At 47.0% G+C, this 19,238-nt stretch overlaps 1 protein-coding gene across 1 annotated transcript in view; it reads right to left on the bottom strand.

The window, feature by feature from the left end:
• Positions 1-19,212, bottom strand: part of Klhl2 (kelch like family member 2) — a 113,091-nt gene extending 93,879 nt beyond the window's left edge. The window contains exons 1-2 of the mRNA XM_076553833.1: positions 19,054-19,212; positions 4,576-4,701 (exon numbers count right to left, since the gene is read on the bottom strand). Of these exons, the coding sequence (XP_076409948.1) occupies positions 4,576-4,701; positions 19,054-19,079 (152 nt within the window). The 5' untranslated portion in view covers positions 19,080-19,212. The remainder of the gene's footprint in view (positions 1-4,575; positions 4,702-19,053) is intronic.
• Positions 19,213-19,238: the final 26 nt, after the last annotated feature.

Here is a 19,238-nt window from a genome sequence, read left to right as displayed (position 1 = left end):
TTACAGTTCTTAAATCTCTAAAAAAGAACTGGTAATCTACATTTCTCAATAAAAGTTCTGAGAACTGGGTATGGAAGGGCACGCCTGTAACTCTAGGACTTGGAGGTACGGGCAGGAGGGTGAGGAGGAGGAGTTCACAGCCATCCTTAGCTATATCATGAGTTCAAGGAGACCAGGGATACATAAGACGGGTCTCCAGGGGCCGGGTGAGAAAAGGCTGGGCAGGTAACAAAGGCCTCTAATCCCAGCACTCGGGAGGCAGAGGCAGGGGAATCTCTGTGGAGTTAGAGGCCAGCCTGATCTACACAGTAAGTTCCAGATCATCCAAGGCCAGGAAGTGAGACCCTGCCCCCAAAGGAAGAAGGCACCGGCAACATCCCCTACTTCCTTGTCCTCTCCCCCACGCCTCCGTGTGCAGCACATAGTAAACCATGCGTGACAACACTCGCCTTCTAAACCAACACCTCCCCACGTGCACTGGGGAAAAGGGAGGCTCAAGGCTCCATTTCTCGGCGGAGAATCGCGCTGTCCACGAGGCAGCCCCTTACAGCTCTGACAGCTAGTCCCTCCGAAAGCCCTGATCCTACCTTGGTTTCTCAGAAACCACCAGTGAACAACACCGCCCAGAAGATTCGGTCCCAACCCCCCTCTCGCAGCCTCCCAGGATTCTGTCCTTCTCTGACTTCTCACCCTTGTCGACCCAGGGCCAGCACAAAGCCTTAATTCACCTTATCTAAGGTCCACCCCTTTCCCAGCGGCGCAATTAGCTAAACCACAAAAGACTTCTGCCTCTGGCCCCGTGTGTGAATCCTGGGACTCAGGGGAGAAAAGATTTAATTGGGTAATAGTTTGAAGGGTCCAGGCCATCATGTTGCAGATGGTGTGGTTGGCAGGGGCTTATTCGCGTCTGGACAGTTCAGGAGGCAGAGAGGAGGCACGCTGGCATTCAGATGGCTTTTTTCCAGTACCACAGAATGGTACCACCCACATTCGGAGTGTGCTGTCTGTCTTCAGTTCAATCTCTCGCACAGAGCTCCTGTGCTCCTACCTCTATCTGGGGACAGATATGGGAGAGACCATACCTTACACAAGTGAATTTGCTGCCACCAGCGGAAAGGTCACAGACGCCATCCATCCCTAGTGTACACAGCCGAGATTCCCCCCTCCCCGCCCTCCCACTCCCACAGTGAGGCTAGAGCTACAGGCTAGAGGCCAATGGAGGTCAGAGAGAGCAGTGAGAACAGGGAAGTTCTCCCTTCCCAGAAGTCAGGAAACCACCCTGGGCTACCCTTTCCTGGCAACAGGAAGCTGATGCAAGGACAGGAAGTAATTGAGCACTTTGGGCTATACAATAAAAAACCTCTTTCAAGTTTCTTTTGTCTGCATTTATAAAAGAATTATAGAAATTGGCTATAAAAGATAAGAAATGAAGACACCTTTTTTTTTTTTTTCTTTTTTGAGACTGAGCTTCACCCACTCACTATATAGACCAGGCTGGCCTTAAACTCACAGAGATCCTCCTGCCTTTGCCTCCCCAGAATGGGGATTAAAGGCCTTCAGTATCACATTGCTCAAGAATGACATTTTTTTAAGGTTCCGATGCATCCACCCTCTTGCTTCTCAGACTTTCTACACAAGTCTTCGGGATAAAAGCCTGAACTGACTTCATCCACAGTTTGTCCGTTTCCTAGCTGTGCAGATAATTCATTCTGTGTCAGTGTATACATGCACGGGCCTGTGTGTGCGTATGTGCAAATGTGTGGAGGCCAAAGGTCAACCCCAAGCCTCTCCAGCTGCTCTTCGCTTCTCTCTGGAGACTGGGTCTCTCGGTGAAGCTTGCTGACTGGCTAAACCCGCGAGCCCATGAGCCCCAGGGCTCTCCCCGTCTCTGCCTCTGAAGCAGTGCAGACCTGTGCTAAGGCTCCAGGCTTCTGACGTGGCCTCCGGGGTTCCAAAGGCAGATTCTCATCCTTGTACGGTAAGCACTATATCCACTAAGTCGTTTATCTCCCCGGCCTGACCGTTCACCCTAAAAATACTATTGGTTAGTGGCAGCAGTCAAGCAAGCCTGGTCACAGACCAGCAGCCACCTGCAACTACCCAGAGCTCTCCTCTGAAGATCGGCATCAACTACTGGCCGGTCACATTCTCCCTCATGAAACAGAGCAACACATTGAACAAGGAGATGCTCTTTCCCAGCCCCGTGGTCCACGCCCACAACAGGTCGGGGATGGCCCTGGCTATCCTAGGATAACACAAAGACTCAAAGTCAAAGGCTTTTGAGAGTGTCAGCTCGGCTGGGCACACAGTCATTTGCCTCGGGGGAAGGAGCCGTCGGGACTGCGTTCCTGCGGTGTGGTGAATCATGTCCAGGTCAACCCGAGACCGAGACAGAGAAGGAAGCCAAGGCTACTGTGTGCCTCAGGAGCGGCAGGTGAGGGTGGAGGTGTGGAGAGGGTGGAGAGTGGCCCTGCTAAAAGCCAGTCTTTATAGTTGTTGGTTTTTTGTTTTTTTTTAAAAAAAAAGATTTATTTGTTTTATTTTATGTGTGATTGTTTTGCCTGCGTGTACATGTATGCACTACAGCATGTCTGATGCTCGAAGGGGTCAAAAGATGGCACTGAATCCCCTGGAACTGAAGTTATGGATTGTTCAAAGCCACAGTGTAAGTGCTGGGAGCCAAACCTGGATCCTCTGCTAGAGCAGCTTTTGACTGCTGAGCCATCTCTCCAAACCCTCAGTAATCAGCTTTTAATCAAAGTCACCTTTATCATCAAAGGTTTGTTGGGCTTTGTTTGTTTAACCAGATCCTGTTGTTTTAAAAATGATAAGCAGTTACCGTGCAGAAAGGTCATGAGGCAGGAGCCTGGACAAAACCTAGTGTCAGCTTTATTAGGAGGAGTAGAGGACAAAAGAACCAGGCCTTGTGAAGAAGCACATGCAGAGAGCAGAGAGAGAAAAATAGAGATAGTGGGGGCAGGAAAGAACAGAGCAGAGAGATGAGGGGGAGTCTGTGTCCGACTCTTTAAGGATTCCCATGCACATGCGCAGATAGGCTTACAGAGCTATGTCACGCATGCGCTGACCATGCTGCGCACACATATCATGTAATCACCAGCACGCACTGATGATGTAAGACGCAAGACCCCTTGCTTAGCTCCCGAACTGCACATGTGCAGTCATGCAACTGGACTCGGGGGCAGAATCCTAACAGAGCTCTTTACATAGGCTAGAATGGCTTAAACATGAGACCCTCCAGCCTCTGACTGTTGAGCGCTAGGACTTCAGGTGTAGCAAGATGGTCCAGTGTGTGGCAAATGTGTCCTTATCATATATGAGAATCACCTTAGCAACTGGCAGGCACTGTCACAACTACCATCACCAAAACAAGCTATGTATTTCCCTTGTCTAAAAGCAGTTTTCCACATTCTCTATGGCTGGAATTAGAAGCCTGTCACCAATATTAATCAATGGTAATATAATGCAAGTGACTATGTTCTAGCAGTCATATTAAAAGTTTAAAAAGAAACGAGATTAATTTCAATAAAACATTCCGTTTAAATCCCTATGTCCAGGTGTTGTGGAACAACCCTTTTGCACACTGTGAAGATGTGTCACTCTGGTTGGTTTAACAAAAAGATGAATGTCCAATAGCGAGGCAGGATCTCCAGGCATAGAGGACGCCGGGAAGAAGAAGGATGAAGTTACCAGCCAGACATGGAGGAAGCAGGAAAGCAGCATGGGCAGTACAGAGTAAAGGTAACAAAGCCACGAGACAGAGGGTAAATTAACAGAAATGGGCTAAGTTATAAGAGTAGTAAGAAACAAGCCCAAGCTATAGGCCAAGCTTTCATAATTAATAATAAGTCTCTGTGTCGTGATTTTTGAGCTGGCTGGTGGGACAGAGAAGGACTTGCTACATCACGGCTCAGAGGATAAAGGCATTTGCTATCAAAGATGAAGACCTGAGGTCACCCACACAGTAAAGGAAAACTGATTCCCACAGGCTCTCTTCTAACTCCCCCACATATACCGCCCCCCAATACACACAGATGCAAATAAGCAAATAAACAATATCTGATATTCTATCATGTTAACATACAAACTGGTATTTTAAAGATTAAAAAGTATTTTATAAGCAGGGCATGGTGGTGGCACACGCCTGTCATCTAGCAATTAGGTGGCAAATGGAAGATCAGGAGTTCAAGGTCATTCTCACCCTGGAATACACAAGACCTTCTCTCAAAAACATTTTTTTTTAAAAAGGACGGAGGGAAGAAAGAAAAAGAAGTTAAATATTTTCCCTGGAAAGCCACTGTGTCCTTTTTCTTAGACCACGCTTGAACTCACAGTAGCCACACGTGACTAGACACTCACTATTGGACAGAAGAGGCCCCCATCAGATGCACTTCGGATCCCCTTTCTTCCTTTAAAAACCTTGCAGAAAAGCTTGGGACGTTCCCTGCATCAGAGCCAACAGTGGAGGGGGAGGCATGTATTCCCTACCGACAGTGAAAAACCAAAGGGAAAGACTAATGGCTACATATGCATTAAAAGGCATTAGAGTGCCACTACCTTCTCAGCTCGTTCATGACTTTAAAGGCTTTCTTCATGTGCCAGGGGTTCACCGTCACCGGGCAGTGCTTCTCAGTATTATCATCTTTTGAATCGAGAGGCTTCTGATGACCCTGCTTTGTGCATCTGTACATAGAGAAAAGAACAAAAAAAGAGAGAGAGAGAGAGAGAAAGAGAGAGACAAAGATCTCATTAAGGATAATTTAGTTCCGGCTTGTCAAGCTACAAGAGACAAATTGAATGCCTCCCTCCCTCGCTCCCTCACTCCCTCCCTTCCCTGCTCAGTTAGAAGAAGGCCATTCTCAAGTGAGAGTAAGACACAATTCACAACGGTCACTATGGTTTCTGAAAAAAAAAAAAAAAAGGTGGGTAATTATCTCCCCGGTGTCAAAGACCTGTCAAATAGAAACAAGGAAGATTCAGAGGAAATGGCTTAACAGATCTCCCCAAATAAAAACACTGCAAAATAATCCCTGTTGGAAATCAACTTGCTTTTTACAATCAACCTATAGTCACATACACATATATGTGTGTGTTTGTGTACAGTTTGTTTGTCTGTTTACAAACTAAGAAGCATGGTTGTACTTCATGCAAACTTCAGATACAAAATCTGATTCAAATTTGCTCTCTCTGCAAAGACACTTCGCCCGTGTATTCTGGGCCTACACTAGAAGATTAATCACATTAACTAAAGTTTACTGAGTTCTCAACACATGGCAGCTTCTGTGCATAATAGTATGATCTCATTATTTATAATCGTCACAACAACTCTGAAAGCCAATTATCATTATTAGCCCATTTCACGGATGAAGAGACTGAGGTGGGGAGGAAGCGATGAGTGACAAAGACACCCAACCTGAGTCGTCCGTCACTCATGTTCACTACTACTTCCTACATCAAAGTATTTAAGCTCATGTTTAAGTGGATAATTATTCTCTTTGTAAGAAAAGCTTTGCTTTCATTTCATGGGTACATATGTGTGTTGAGGGGCTGTCCACAGAAGCAAGAAGAGGACACTGGCTCCCTCGCGCCAGAGCGACTGATAGTTGTCAAGTCACCAGATGTGGGGACTAGGAACCCAGCTCCACTCCTCTACAAGATCATCAGGCACTCTTTCCTGCTGAGCCAGCTCTCCAGCCCCTGTCTTTCCAGTGCTTAGGACCCCAGACCACGAGTGTTGTTACGTGAACTGTTCTGTCAAGAAGCGGAGGCAGAACTGGTAAAATTGGGAATGTGGGGTGAGAGCTAAGAACTGCATATTAAATGAACAAAAAGGAAATTTTTGAAGTGATAAATACATAACTCAGGAAATTTACTATAAATCATTGAATTGCATATATTTTATAGAATGTAAATTACACTTCAAAACAACTGGGGTCCAAAAACTGGAGCTGGAGAGCTATCACAGAGTTCTCTCTTCAAAGCACTTGTGGCTCTAGCAGAGGACCTGGGCTCAGTTCTCAGTACCGCATCGTGGTTCACAACCACCTGTAACGTCAGTTCCAGGGGATCCAACGCCCTCTTCCAACACCCTTCCTGGGCACCAGGCATATGTACAGTGCACAGAGACACATGCAAGTGAACACTCATACACACAAAGACAAAATAAATAAAATTTTAAAAACGAAGGTACCACAGTAAGCCTACTGAAAACCGTGTGTGTGTGTGTGTGTGTGTGTGTGTGTGTGTGTGTGTGTGTGTGTGTGTGTGTGTGTGTATTGCGCAAAGACTAGCAGGAAGCATCCCTCAATGTGGCACTGCTCTTCCCTTCCTGCCCTGCTTCTAAAAGAGAGATTCCTTGGTAAGAACACTATATTATACACCCATTCACGCAGTCAACGTTTTTTAAGTGTACTTGTAGAACATCAATGAATAGTGCAAAGATTCCTGCCCCTTGCAGTCTGTGGGGAGGGGGCGCAATAAGCCTGGCAAATCAGAAAAGTGGGTAGGTAGCATATTGCAAAATGCCACAGGAAAAAGGCAAGGTAAGACAGGGGAAGTAGGAAAGGTAGGATAATGGCAACGAATGGGGTGAATCTGCAGTATCAAAAAGAGTGATCAAAGAAAATAACTCGGAATTGAGATCCGAACAAAGGCCTGGGAGGTGAGAGGAGGTTCAGAAGGGCAGGCGCCAGCAGAGAAGGGCCAGTACGTGCCCACTGACCCCAAGAGCTAGAGGAAACAGGTGGGGCTGACAGAATAAGGGCTTCAGTCTCCATTTTCTAAGGGCCACTGACTGCTAGGGGAAGGCAGTTGTGCTGGTTAGGTTTTATCGTCAACTAAACACAACCTAGAGTCACCCAAGGAACCTCCAGTGAAGAACTGTCTCACTCCGACTGGCCGGGGACGGTGCCTGTGAAAGACTGCTCTGCTTGATGGATGATGTGAAAGACTCAGTCCACCATGACTGACACCATCCCTAGGCAGGTGGGCTAGGGCTCTAGAAGAAAGCTAGCTGAGCAGGAGCCAGAGGGCAAGACGGTAAGTGGCATTCCTCTACGGTTTCTGCTTCAGGTTCCTGCCTTGAGTTCTCGTTCTGGATTCTCGGTGACAAACGCTTCTCTGGACAACGCAAGCTAAAAGAAACCCTTTCCTCCCCGGGGCTGCTGCTTTTGGTCAGAGTGTTATATCAGAGCAACAGGAAGTAAACTAGAACAAGAGTCCACAGGGGTCAAGGATGAAAAGAGGAAAAGGAGTTAGGTACAGCAGTCATCCTCTAAAGGGTTACCGAAAGGCTGCCTACGTAAAAGAAGTGGCTGGCTTCCGATATGTTCACGGAAGAGGCAGCGAGATTTGTTGACAGAAGGAATTCAGACGTCAAAGAGTCAGAATGATATACTTTAGTCTGAGCAAGGGGAAGGACTGAGCTTCCATTATCAGAAAGAGGAAGGCTACAGGTGGAACTGGTTTGGGATGTAGAAAGATTTTCACACAGTTTGGTACTGATGTGGGGACACAAAAATCAACAGAAAAATTGCGCCTAGAGCCGGAAAGCAAAATCTAGCTAGGGGACTGGTGAGATGGGTGATCAAGTCTAATCACCTAAACTGTATCCCCAGGACCCGCATGGTAGAAAGAGAACCAACTCTCAAGAGTTGTATACAGATACAGACAGACAGACAGACACACAGACAGACAGACACACACACACACACACACACACACACACTCACACCATAACTTTTCTTTCTTTCTTTTTTTTTTTTTTTTAATTTAGATGGCGACAGAATTCTGAGAATCACTGGCTATATGGACAAAGCCAAAAAAGCAGGCTGGATACACTGACAGTCTATGAAGCCAAGAAGCAGGTTTTCAACATTGAGGAAACCTAGAAAATTCAGCATAATTTGCTCAATTTCCCTAGTAGCACTAGTGCCGTACATGGTGTCTTAACGGGCTGTCCACCAAAACCAGGCCCGAGCTCTACCTTCCCCAGCTGACTTGCTGTTTAAGCCTGGACAACTGGATGATCAGAGGGCACTCACTGCCTCTGGAGGCAGATGCCACTGCTGGGGTGAGATGAGGGAGGTACACTCCATTAACTACGGCCTTGGGGGAGAGAGTACGGAACGATTTAAGAAAGGGTCCCAGGGCTGGAGAGATGGTTCTGTGGTTAAAGAGTACTGGCTATTCTTCCAGAAGACCTGAGTTCAATTCCCAGCATCCACATGGGCAGCTCCTAACTCTTTCTGTAAACCAAGTTCCAGAGGATCCGCCACCCTTTTCTGGCTTCTGTGGGCACCAGGCATGAGCATACATGCAGCATGTGTACAGACATACATGTAGGCAAAACACCACCACATCAAATGAAATAATTATCTAAAAAAAAAATTTTAAGAAAGGGAGTAGAGGGCTGTAGAGACGGCTCAGTTGGGGAAGTGCCCGCCGCAGAAGCAAAAGGACCTAGGTTCGGATTTCCAGCACAAAAGCCAGGAGCGGTGATATCCGTCTGTAACTCCAGCAATGAGAGTGCGGATGGAGGATCCCCAGAGCTGGATAACCAGTCTTCCAGCCAATCAGCAAGGTCCTGGTTCTGTGAGAAGGAGAAGACCCTGCCTCAAAAACTAAGGTGCACAGTAAGAGAAGGAAGCATACAACATTGACCTCTGACATCCAAATATGAACATGAACCCACACACACAGGTGCCTACCCCCATACACATATGTGCACAAATTTAAAAAAAAAAAAAAAGGGAAAAAAAAGATCTTAGAAAGGAAAATATCTTCAAGTCTAAAAGGCAGGGGAGATACATGACTATAAAGGACAGACATTCCCAAGCTCACAGATAAGGAAAGAACAGGATTCCCACGGAAAGTCTGTGGGACCCAGGCAAACTCCCTCTCTGGCCATGCCATACAGAATTCCTACATACACGGCATGCACACAGATAGTTCAACCAGACTCCAGCAGGGGAAACATTTTATACTGGCGATTAGTGAAATAATCACAGGAGAGTTTTCAATGTTCAGAATGCAAGCCAATGTGACCCTGTCCTAAACAGAATAGCGTTATTTAAGAATCAATAGTTCCAGGAAAGGCGCAAAGCTACACAGAGAAACCCTGTCTCAAAAAACAAAACAAAACAAAACAAAAAGGATCAAGAGCTTGACCCCTACTTAAGAAATCAGGAGCCCATGAGATGTCTTCTTCGTGGGTAAAGAAAGGCACTGGTCCCGAAGCTGAACAACCTGACTTCAATACCAGTGACGCACATGGTGGAAAGAGAGAGCTGACTAACCACCTCCACGTATGTGATGTGGCATGCACCGACCTTCCTCAACATAAATAAATAATAAAATGATCTAAAATGTTTAAGTAATTAACAGGGGTTCGAAAGATGGCTTAGCAACTAAGCGCACTTGCTGTTCTTGCAGAAGACCGGGTTGGGTTCCCAGCACTGGCATGGTGGCTCACAGCCGCCTGTTACTCCAGTTCCAGGTGATTCAACTCTTCTGGACTCTGTAGGCACTGGGCATGCACTGGCTTTTTAAGTGGTTCTTGTATTGAGCGTGGCTTATGAACACAGCAGCCCTACTGCACAGGCTGTTCCCAATACTAATGTCCTTCTACCAGCTCCTCGTGTCCTGCGTGGCCTTTGTGTTAGATGGTGTCTCATTTGTTAGCCGAATGGAGCAACAGACCCGGTACACCATGTTAAAACCACAGTGGTGAAGACTGTCGCTACTAGGGGCAGCACACAGTGAGGGTGCGTGTGCAAAAGTTGACCCTCGACACCATGCCACGTGTGCCCAGGAACCCTTCCCCTGCTTCCCCTCTCAACAAAGAGCAGCCTTCGCCAGGAAAGCTGGGCACTGCCTTCTTGAAGGTATCAAAAGGACATGCTTTTTCAAAGTCCCTTTACCTTTCTTCCCAACTCTACACTCCACACTGTTCTTACTGGGTAATGGGCCGCTCAATCGCCTACTGGTATCAAAACACGTATCTGATAGAGTTGCCGTTTCTGAGGGTCTGAATTCCAGCTATGCTGTCTAGGAGGTAATCCTCACTCCCATACACAAAGGTTAACAGAAAAACCCAATCTAGGTCTGGAAGGACGGAGCAGAGGGTAAAGTTCATGCTGTGCACACGTGGAGAGCTAAATCTGATTCCCTAGCACCCACATGAAAAGCAGGGCAAAGAAAACACTCCTGTAATGCTAGCACTGGGGAAGAGAGGAAAGAATTTCTGGAGTTTGCTGCCCAGCCAGCCTACCAGGATACAACCCAAGAGAGACTCTGTCTCAAAAAATAAGGTGGAGGACCACTGAGACGGCTAGGCAGATAAAAGCCACCAAGCCTGATTCTGAGGACCTGAGTTTGATGTCTTTGATTCCCAGGACCCACACAGTGGAGAGAACCAACTCTACAAGTCAGCCTCTGACCTCTACACACACACACACACACCACATACATACATATATGCAAACATACACACACATACACACATCACTTGCAGACACACACATATCACATACACATATCATTACAAGCACACACTCAAACACACACACACACACACACACACACACACACACACACCACAAAAAGAAACCCAATCAGTTTCTCAAACTATGCAAGTCCATCCCTTCTCATAGAAAGAGCCAGGCAAGCCCTTTTCAGAGAAAAAGTATGTCAGGATGGTGGTGTCTCTGGGGGGTAGGGGTGAAAGCAGCTATGCATGGTTTTTAAAAACAACAACAGGTGATGTAATACACCCTGCCACCCACTTACCCTCCCACCCCAGACTGATCATCCCAGATTGAGAACAAGCGATCTAGAAAAATCTGGGTTGGTTATAAGTTTGGCGTTTTCCGGTAGAAACGGCCCCACAAGTCATGGGAATGACATGGCCGTGAAATTTCCCAGGGGACCAAAGACACGGTCACAATAGAGGAGGTAACTCCTCGGCTACCCCTGGGTGGCCACCATCTCTGCTCTCCCCTCTCTGCCTGTTCACCTCAAAAGCTGCAAGACTCCCGGCCTGCAGTGAGTCACCCACCATTACTCACAAATTTCTGCCAAGCGCACGTCAGCAGCTGTTGTTTTCCAAGTCCCCATCCCTGCTGTGCGGCTCCCAAGTTTCTCAGGACTTGAGAATATTTCTCCTGGGTTCTCCAAGTCTTCCCTGCCAAGCTTGACTTTCCGAAGCCTGGCGAGTTATTAGCCGCGACCCACTTACAACAAGACCAGCTACTCGAAAGGCAAGCTCGACTCTAGTGACTGTCTTCACGAGTATTTATCACACCACTCTGTAACAAAACTGCCCAACAAAATACCCTCAGAGCCCCCCCTCCAAGGGTGCCTCCCAAGAATCATAACATTCCTGAGAGTCGGGAAAAGCAAGGCTTGCCTCATTCAACACTTATTTTATGGTAGTGTTGTAAAGTTTTTGCAATATCCTAAAGGCAATTTTTCTTCAAATGTATGGAATTTAAGCATTAATTGGACTTTAATGGTGCCACTACACAAACTGTAATCTATGAACTTGTGGTATTCACCAAATAAACATGGCTTTTATTTTTTTTAAATTCAGAATGTCTGCCCTGTTATACACAGAGCTTAGATGAGGTTAAGGATACAGCTCAAGGGTGACAGAACACTGATTCGGTTGTGTGAGGCCATGAGTGGATTCCCAGCCCACCAAAAAGAAAGATGAGATTGTAGCTTCCGTGTGTAGGTCCTTAGAATTGAGGATAACGCACCTTGTGAGATTAAATTCCTATCCTGTGCATGCCGAATAACGCTTCACAATCTCATACTCATACCTTTGCATACTTATGTGTGTGGTTGCTGCTGTTGTGGCTGTTACTGTTAAAGGCATAGCTCTGGTTTCCCAGAGCTGGAAAGGAAACATCTAGAAAAGCCAGGCATGCTCCATTTTACTAAGGACCAGCATTTAAAAAGCAGAGGCCTGAGCCTACTGCGGGGCAGAGGAGACATCTCTTTTCCTCTCTGCCTGGGACCTGGTGGTGCGGCTTCTGTTGAGTGTGGGGGAGGTGCTGGCAGGGGGGGGTGGATGGGATGTCTGAGGTGGAGAGGTTGATGGAAGTTGGAGCATAATTGCTCTCTGATAGTAGAACAATGGTGCTGTAAAAAGCTTCCCTTCAGTTCAACCCAGCTCTCTCCTCTTCCCCTCCCACCTACATGACAAACACGGCACCATCAGGCACTCTGTGTCCCTGACAGTGACTATTACCAGGAAAGGGATGGGGTAAGAGCGCGTCTTATGCAAGATCAATCTTTTAAAGAATATCTCATAAACAATTAACAAAGCACGATTAGAGAAGGATTTTCACCAGATGACAAAATAGAGAAACGGAGGGCGATGAGCCATTTCGAGCATTTCCATGTCTTTTATCACTCCTATTTTTTTTTTTTAATTTTTTCTTTTGCTACTTTCTCTAGCGTGGTCCTCACTTCAAAGCAGCAATCTAACCTGACAGTTCAGATGATGGGCTCAATTTTCTATCATCTTCATGGGAGTGGTGAAGGACCACTCAGACAGGAACCAGGTGGAAGCCCAGGTGGTAGTCCGGTCTATGCCCTATGCCCAGCACTAAACAAGTGACCCTGGATTAGTATGAAAGAAAATTATCCCTGGTCTATTTGTCTCATGGATCTGCTTAAGCATTAAATCCCCTATGAGTGCAAGCATAAAGAAGAAAAATGTTGAAGTGAGGAACTAAACTGAATATGGCCATTTGATTTTATTCACGTTCTTGGCCTCCAATTTTAATTGCCAACACTCAACGTGAAGTCATTAGAAACATACAAATAATCATAGCTGTTAATAAATCAAACACATCACCGCTTCCTAAATGCCTACTGTATACCTGGAATAAAGCAGGTAAGAGGGGCTGACCCCAAACCCTGCTCCAGTTTCCCATCTAATGGGGAAGTCAAGGCTAAATGCCAGGAAATGGCACAAGTCAGGACACATACGCAGGACTGTAAATTCCGTAGGAAGCTAACAATGATCCTGAAGGGGCTGAAGTCAAAAATTCAATAAATAAAACTGCGGAGGAGGAAGAGGAAGTAGGGGGGGGGGCACCCAACTCAGCCCCACAAGAACTCCAATATCACTTTAAGTAGAGACAGGAGTGTGGAGCAACAGGCAGGGCTCGAGACCCCTGGCTTAAGATGCTGCAAAGACGAAGGCACATAGTGACCCTGGACTCAAAGTCAACATGACGGCAGGCTGAGGCCTCCTGGCTGAGTATGCGGCTTTGACTAGCCACGTTAACATGACTCAGGGATGCTGAAAGTTTAAAGTAACACACGGACTCAAAGGCGAAGAGTGAAACGGAAGAACTTAAGGGGCGATGACCTGACTGGAGGTGACGTTAAGGTGACCATGACTAAGGTGTGAAATAATGAACTCGATGGACACTGGGACCTAAGCCTCTCCAGCTCCTGCAGACAGACAAGGTGTGGACCATGAGGAAAGAAGGAAGCCAGAGACCAGGCGAGCGTTTGGTGCTAGGGACCGGAGGATGGTTATTCCTTCCCTACATGGCAAAGTTACAAAGGAAAGCCAGTTTGATAACGGGTTTATGAACTCACCCTTTGAAACACCGGAGCTAAGAGTAGGCACTCCAATAGAAGCCCAAGATTCCAGACCCTTTAAGCACAGAAATGTGTTGACTTAAGATCCAGATATCTCCCACAAAAAACAAAAACAAAAACAAACACAGAACTAACCTGGGTTCATAGAGTTCACAGAGACTGAACTGACAATCAGGCAGCCTGCATGGGACTGGCCTAGGCCCTCTGCATATATATGATAGATGTGTAGCTTGGACTACTTGTAGGACTCCTAACAGTGGGAGCTGGGGCTGTCTGTGACTCTTTTGCTGACTTTGAGACCCTATTCCTCATAATGAATTGCCTTGCCCAGCCTTAATATGCGAGGATGTGCCTAGTCTTATTGCAATGTTTGATTGACATGCATGGGAGCCCTACTCCTTTCTGAATAGAAATGGAGAAGTGGATGTGGGAAGGGGGCTGGGAGGAGAAGAGGGAGGGAGACGAAACTGCAGCCCGGAAATAATAATAATAATAATAATAATAATAATAATAATAATAATAAATAAAAATGTCTCGGTACTCAGGAGCTGAGGTAAAAGGATTCCTATATGTTCATGGCCAACCTGGGCTACACTGTGAGACTGATGCCCATCTGGGCTACAGAGTAAGACGCTCTGTCTCCAAAAACAATCAACAGAAGGATACAGATGGGAACACAGAGGAGCTGAATTGTAGACTAAGAAGAACCGGCCAAGACCCACCCACTTGTGAGGGGGACAAGCGCTGCCTGTAGCTGCTGCAGAAACCACAAAGCAAGGCTTGGAGGTACAGTTCTGTAATCAGCGCTAAGGAAGCCGAGGCAGGAGGATTAGCGCTCCAGGCCACAGCAGCATCCTGTCTCAAAAAAAAAAAAAGGTGATCAACACAAAGATTAAAACACCGATTTTTCAAATACGTATAAGCTAGGGAAAGCAATTTAACTTGCATTTCCTCGGCCAAAAAGATAATAATAGGAGACATACACGATAAGATTGTTGAGAAGATTAAGTAAGTATGAAATTATGTAAATCACATTCAGCAACTGAAAAACTAAAGGGGGAGGCCCAAAACAAGTGGTGTGATAAAAAGCAAAGGCTGCTTCTCAAGACAGAATCTGTGGAGGGAACTAGTCAGACTATGTGAGCAGATGTCAACAATCCGACATGTAGGAAGGTGCGGGGTGAGATGCCAAGCGCACCGGCTGTGATGGCGTTACCTCGGTGGGAAAAACATGCAAAGACGCCTTCCTGCTTGTTCTTCCCTCCACCTTCAACACGCCCTCCAGTGACCCTGTGTTCAAGCCACCTCACCAAAGACATCCCTGAGGCTACCCGAATGACATCTCTCTCTCTCTGTATCTTCTATCCCCGCCCCCTAATATTTTCTAGCATGTCCAACAATTATGTTTGTTTACTATCAGCTTCGACCGTGAGAGAAAAGATTGTGTCCTGTTTTCTGAGAAATCTCCAAAACTTAACCACAGGAGATGTTCAATAAATGTGAATTAAAAGAAATAAATAAATAAAAAACCTGAACTCAGCCACTGAAATAGATCAGCAGGTAAAAGTCCTTGCCTGGATTCAGTCCCTGGGCCGACACTATGAAAGGAGAGAACTGACTCCTGACAGTTGTCCTATGATCTCCATAGGTACACTATCCCATGGGGATGTACGCACATATATGCACACACACAGAGCACATAAAATAAAAATGTAACAGAAAATGTTTAAAGAAATGAGACATGCTCTACTTCAATATCTAAAACTAATTGAGAACAAGAATGTACTCCAATGCCCTTTATGAAAGACCTGCGTACGAAGGGTGAGCCATTATACTGCAAGGTTGGCAACTGGCAGCCGGGATCTTAGAAAGAGCTGCAGTCCTGCAGCATACCCAATGCACTACAAACCTCAGGCTGCAACAAGTTACTTTGTTTCTGGGACAAAAATGAAGGCAAGGAAACAAGTTTTCTCCAAGTGCAAGTTATACAACTAAAGTCCTATCCCTTTGAGACGTTTTCTTCTATTTGAGAATGGTATTACAATACCCTCCTTGGATAAGTGATGACAGTTGCTAATTACTCTTCTACAGACACTTCTACTTGGCAACATAAAAAAACGTGGCAACTCTATGCTGAACTTCACTTTTTCCTTTAAACAAGTCAAAGAAATCCCAACACCTGAGACCTCTGCTCTGATGCAACCCATCTTTGGCAAGCTAAAGCCCTTAGAGCATGGCTAACAAGTTGTCTGGCTGTTTTGGAGCAGCTCTGATGACAAACATCTCCAGTGATGCAGAATTGCCCACTGAAGGCAGATAAGGCTGCACCTGAGGCATCATTACTCGGCTGAATGACGAAAAAGCAAGGCTGCATGGCTAGGGAGAATAGTAAGACAGCTTGGGAGCAGGAGCTAGGAAGAAAACAAGAGCTAAGAAAAATGGTCCATACGGGACATCAAAGGGATTCACACAATCTGAACCTCACAGTCGTCCATCAGCCTAATAATTAGGAAACTCCTTCATGCAAACAACTGTAAAGGCTAAACTATGAACAGTATCCCAGAGGTCAAGGCTGTTCAGTCTCCATTCCTTCTGCACGGATCCATTTGCTACCTCGAACTCCCTGACACATCAATTGATACCTAATATTTTGGTTGTACATCTTTCAGATTTGACCAGAAGTAAATGTCCCATGGTCTTAATATCGCCTAGACCTCCAATGAAACAGAGACTCAATGATATATATATTCAAGTATGCAAAAAAAAAACCAACAAGAAACATTAAGTACAGTGGCAATCAATGAGACTCCCCAAAGGATGAGGAAAAGTTGGAGGCAGAGTGGAAAAGGCAGAAAAGAGATGAAAATGAAGAAATAAGAATCTAGGCAGAGATGCCTGCCACCCCTCCAAGATAGGCTAAGGGGAGTAGGGTGGTACCAGAGGACAATGTAGACTTAGCTCCCAGAAGCCCAGACAAAAAGCGCTCTGAGAAGTGCCAGGCAGAGACAGGCATCCAGGAATTTGCACATTGAATGAATTACTAAACAGACACACAAAGAGAATTCTGAGTCCCAGCTCCCAACCATATTATCTAAGGCTCTTTAAGTCCAGGTCAAACATCTTTCTTTGCCTTGAAGCTCAGGCTAACACTCGGTGCTTAGAAAAAGCTGAGTGCTCCCAGTAACTTCCACAAGCCTCCACCCTCACCCAGCTCTAGCCAGGAAACCCAGCCTGTCCCCTCACAAAGACCTCACCTGCAGTCTCTTACATCAGACAGCATGATCCAAGGTGAAAGGAAGTTAGCAGGAACAGGCAAAGAAGGCAGAGGACAGGATGCCAACATCTGTTTCTAATCTACAGAAATCTAAGCAGCAAGGTAACAAGCTTTAGATGGGGCTAGAGTCTGGATCTACCCAGTGGAAATAAAATCTATTTGTATTTTTAATCAAATGGATTGAAGAATGAAGAGGTCTCTGCAGCTCTAATCCCAGTGATTGAAAGATGTTCCTATCGCTCTTTCCTCCACCTCAGCACTCCAGGATTTCTCCTCCACCTCAAGCCTGTCTAGTTCCAGAACTACAGATGAAGTATCAATACCAAAGAACTGAACTGGACATCTACTTCATTTCTTCAATTTAAACCATTTTTGATGCCTCTTCTCCCTCGAGGGCCTGTTTTTCCTTTTTTTTTTTTTTTTTAACCTTCATCCTAAGGGCCTCTGGTTCTGTCCTTCAGTTCTCTCTACTCCAAAAGAAAAAAGGGACTGTGTTGAATCAACATACAGGGGACCGTGGGAAGGGCCAGTTCACCGTAAGTAACTTACCTACACATTCTATAGCACACACAGTATGTCGTCTGCATGCAGAAAGTATATTCTGCCACCAATGCTTCTGAGCCTGGTCAGAAACCCCATAGGCTGGCACTATACTCAAGCTGCTGAAGCAATCTACAGATATGTTTCCCAGAGCACTCAGGAGGCTTTCCCAACCTGCCGGGGAGCGTGAGAGCACATCACACAGCCTCAAAGGCACCACCATCTGCGAGCATCTGATCCCTTGCTTTTTCTATCATTTCTATCGGCCCAGAAGGGGCAAGCCAAGACTCCTGTCATCCACTCTTCAGATCCCCACGACCTGTTCCGCTCAAGCTTAAAATCCTGTAGTGCACATACAGAAACTGTGGCTCTATAGTCCTATTCGATCTCATAAAAGGACCCAAAATACCAAAAAAAAAAAAAAAGAAAAGAAAAAGAAAGAAGAAAAAATGTTCAGCCCAAACCAAATAGCCTTATTTTAGCTGGAATTCTGCCAGACAGCCACAAGAGGCTGGCGAGGTACAACTGGGATGGAGTGGAGCTCAGCAAATCTCATTGAAAACCCAGTAAGGTTCCATGAATCAGGTCGAATGAAAAGGTACACCTCTTTTTAGAGTGAGGTTTGTCTGCGGTTTGAAAAGTCAGATCCAAAGGACTCTTTGCTCCTTCGTAAAGGTTAAACTGACGAATGGGGGGGGGGGGGAGGATTTAAACTCCTGGAGATTTACAGGCCACTTTTATAAAGGTGTTTTTAAAAACGAAAACCCTTTTCAGCCCTTATTTCTAGAAAGTAATTTTGTTGCAGGTGATCTTGCATGTACTTGGGCACCAAGGAAAAAAGACACCTGTGCCTAACAGGTCGGTAACACTACCAACGTGCCCCGGGTACCAAGGGAACGAGAGATGCTCTGATTTCTGGATAAAAGATTTTCTGCAGTGCCAGGTAAGAGATCACATGCCCTAAAACGGCCGCAGCTCATTTGGAGTGATGTAAAAGCTCCTTGGATATTAATTTTATTAGAAATTCCGAGAAGCAAGCAAAGCTCAGATCGCATTCATTTTAGACTCCAGGCGTCTGGTACTTTCCAGTTTCCTGTGCATCCTCTCGCTCCCTACTAGAAAAGGGTGGGCGAGATGGACAGCAGCAGCCCATGCGTTCCAGGGGGGTACCCACAGGGCGATCGCAGTCTCTCCCCCCGCCGCCGCACCCCACCCCACCCCCGCTCCATGTCCTACGCACAGCCCCATCCCGGACGTTCAATTCGCCCCGTGACTAGGAACCCCCCTACCCATGCCTGCCTGGCCCGGAGGGAGGGAGGGTGCGGGATGGGGAGGGGGGGAGCAGAGCAGAGTCCGGCCCCGCGGTCACCCTCCGGACTGCGGGCGCCGCGCCCCGTCACGCCCCGCGGCGCCTGCCTCCCGGCGCCCGGCGCCCGGCGCCCCCCGCGATCGCGGCGTGTCCTCCGCAGCCGGGGGGCCCCCGCCGCGCGCCCTCCGCAAAGCCGCACCGCCAGCCCGCCAGCCCGCCGCCGCGCGCGCCCGGGGAGGTTGGGGGGGTGTGGGGTGGTAGGGGGGGGGGGAAAGCCCGCTCCACTCACGCGGGAGGCAGCGGCGGCGTCTCCATTGTGGCTCCTCGCGGGGCTTCAGAACGCAGGAGGCACCGACCGCCGCCGCCAGCACCATTCCAGCCGCGGACGCCGCCGGCACTGTCCGCCCGCCCAGCCGCGTTCCATCCGCCCCGAGGGGGCGCAGCGCTCCCTCACCGCGCGCCACCACCTGCGGC

The sequence above is a fragment of the Peromyscus maniculatus genome, chromosome 17 (assembly GCF_049852395.1).
Source record: "Peromyscus maniculatus bairdii isolate BWxNUB_F1_BW_parent chromosome 17, HU_Pman_BW_mat_3.1, whole genome shotgun sequence".
In the NCBI taxonomy this organism is placed as follows: Eukaryota; Metazoa; Chordata; class Mammalia; order Rodentia; family Cricetidae; genus Peromyscus; species Peromyscus maniculatus.
The sequence above is the reverse complement of the archived record's forward strand: the minus strand, read 5'-3'. Positions and strand labels throughout refer to the sequence as shown.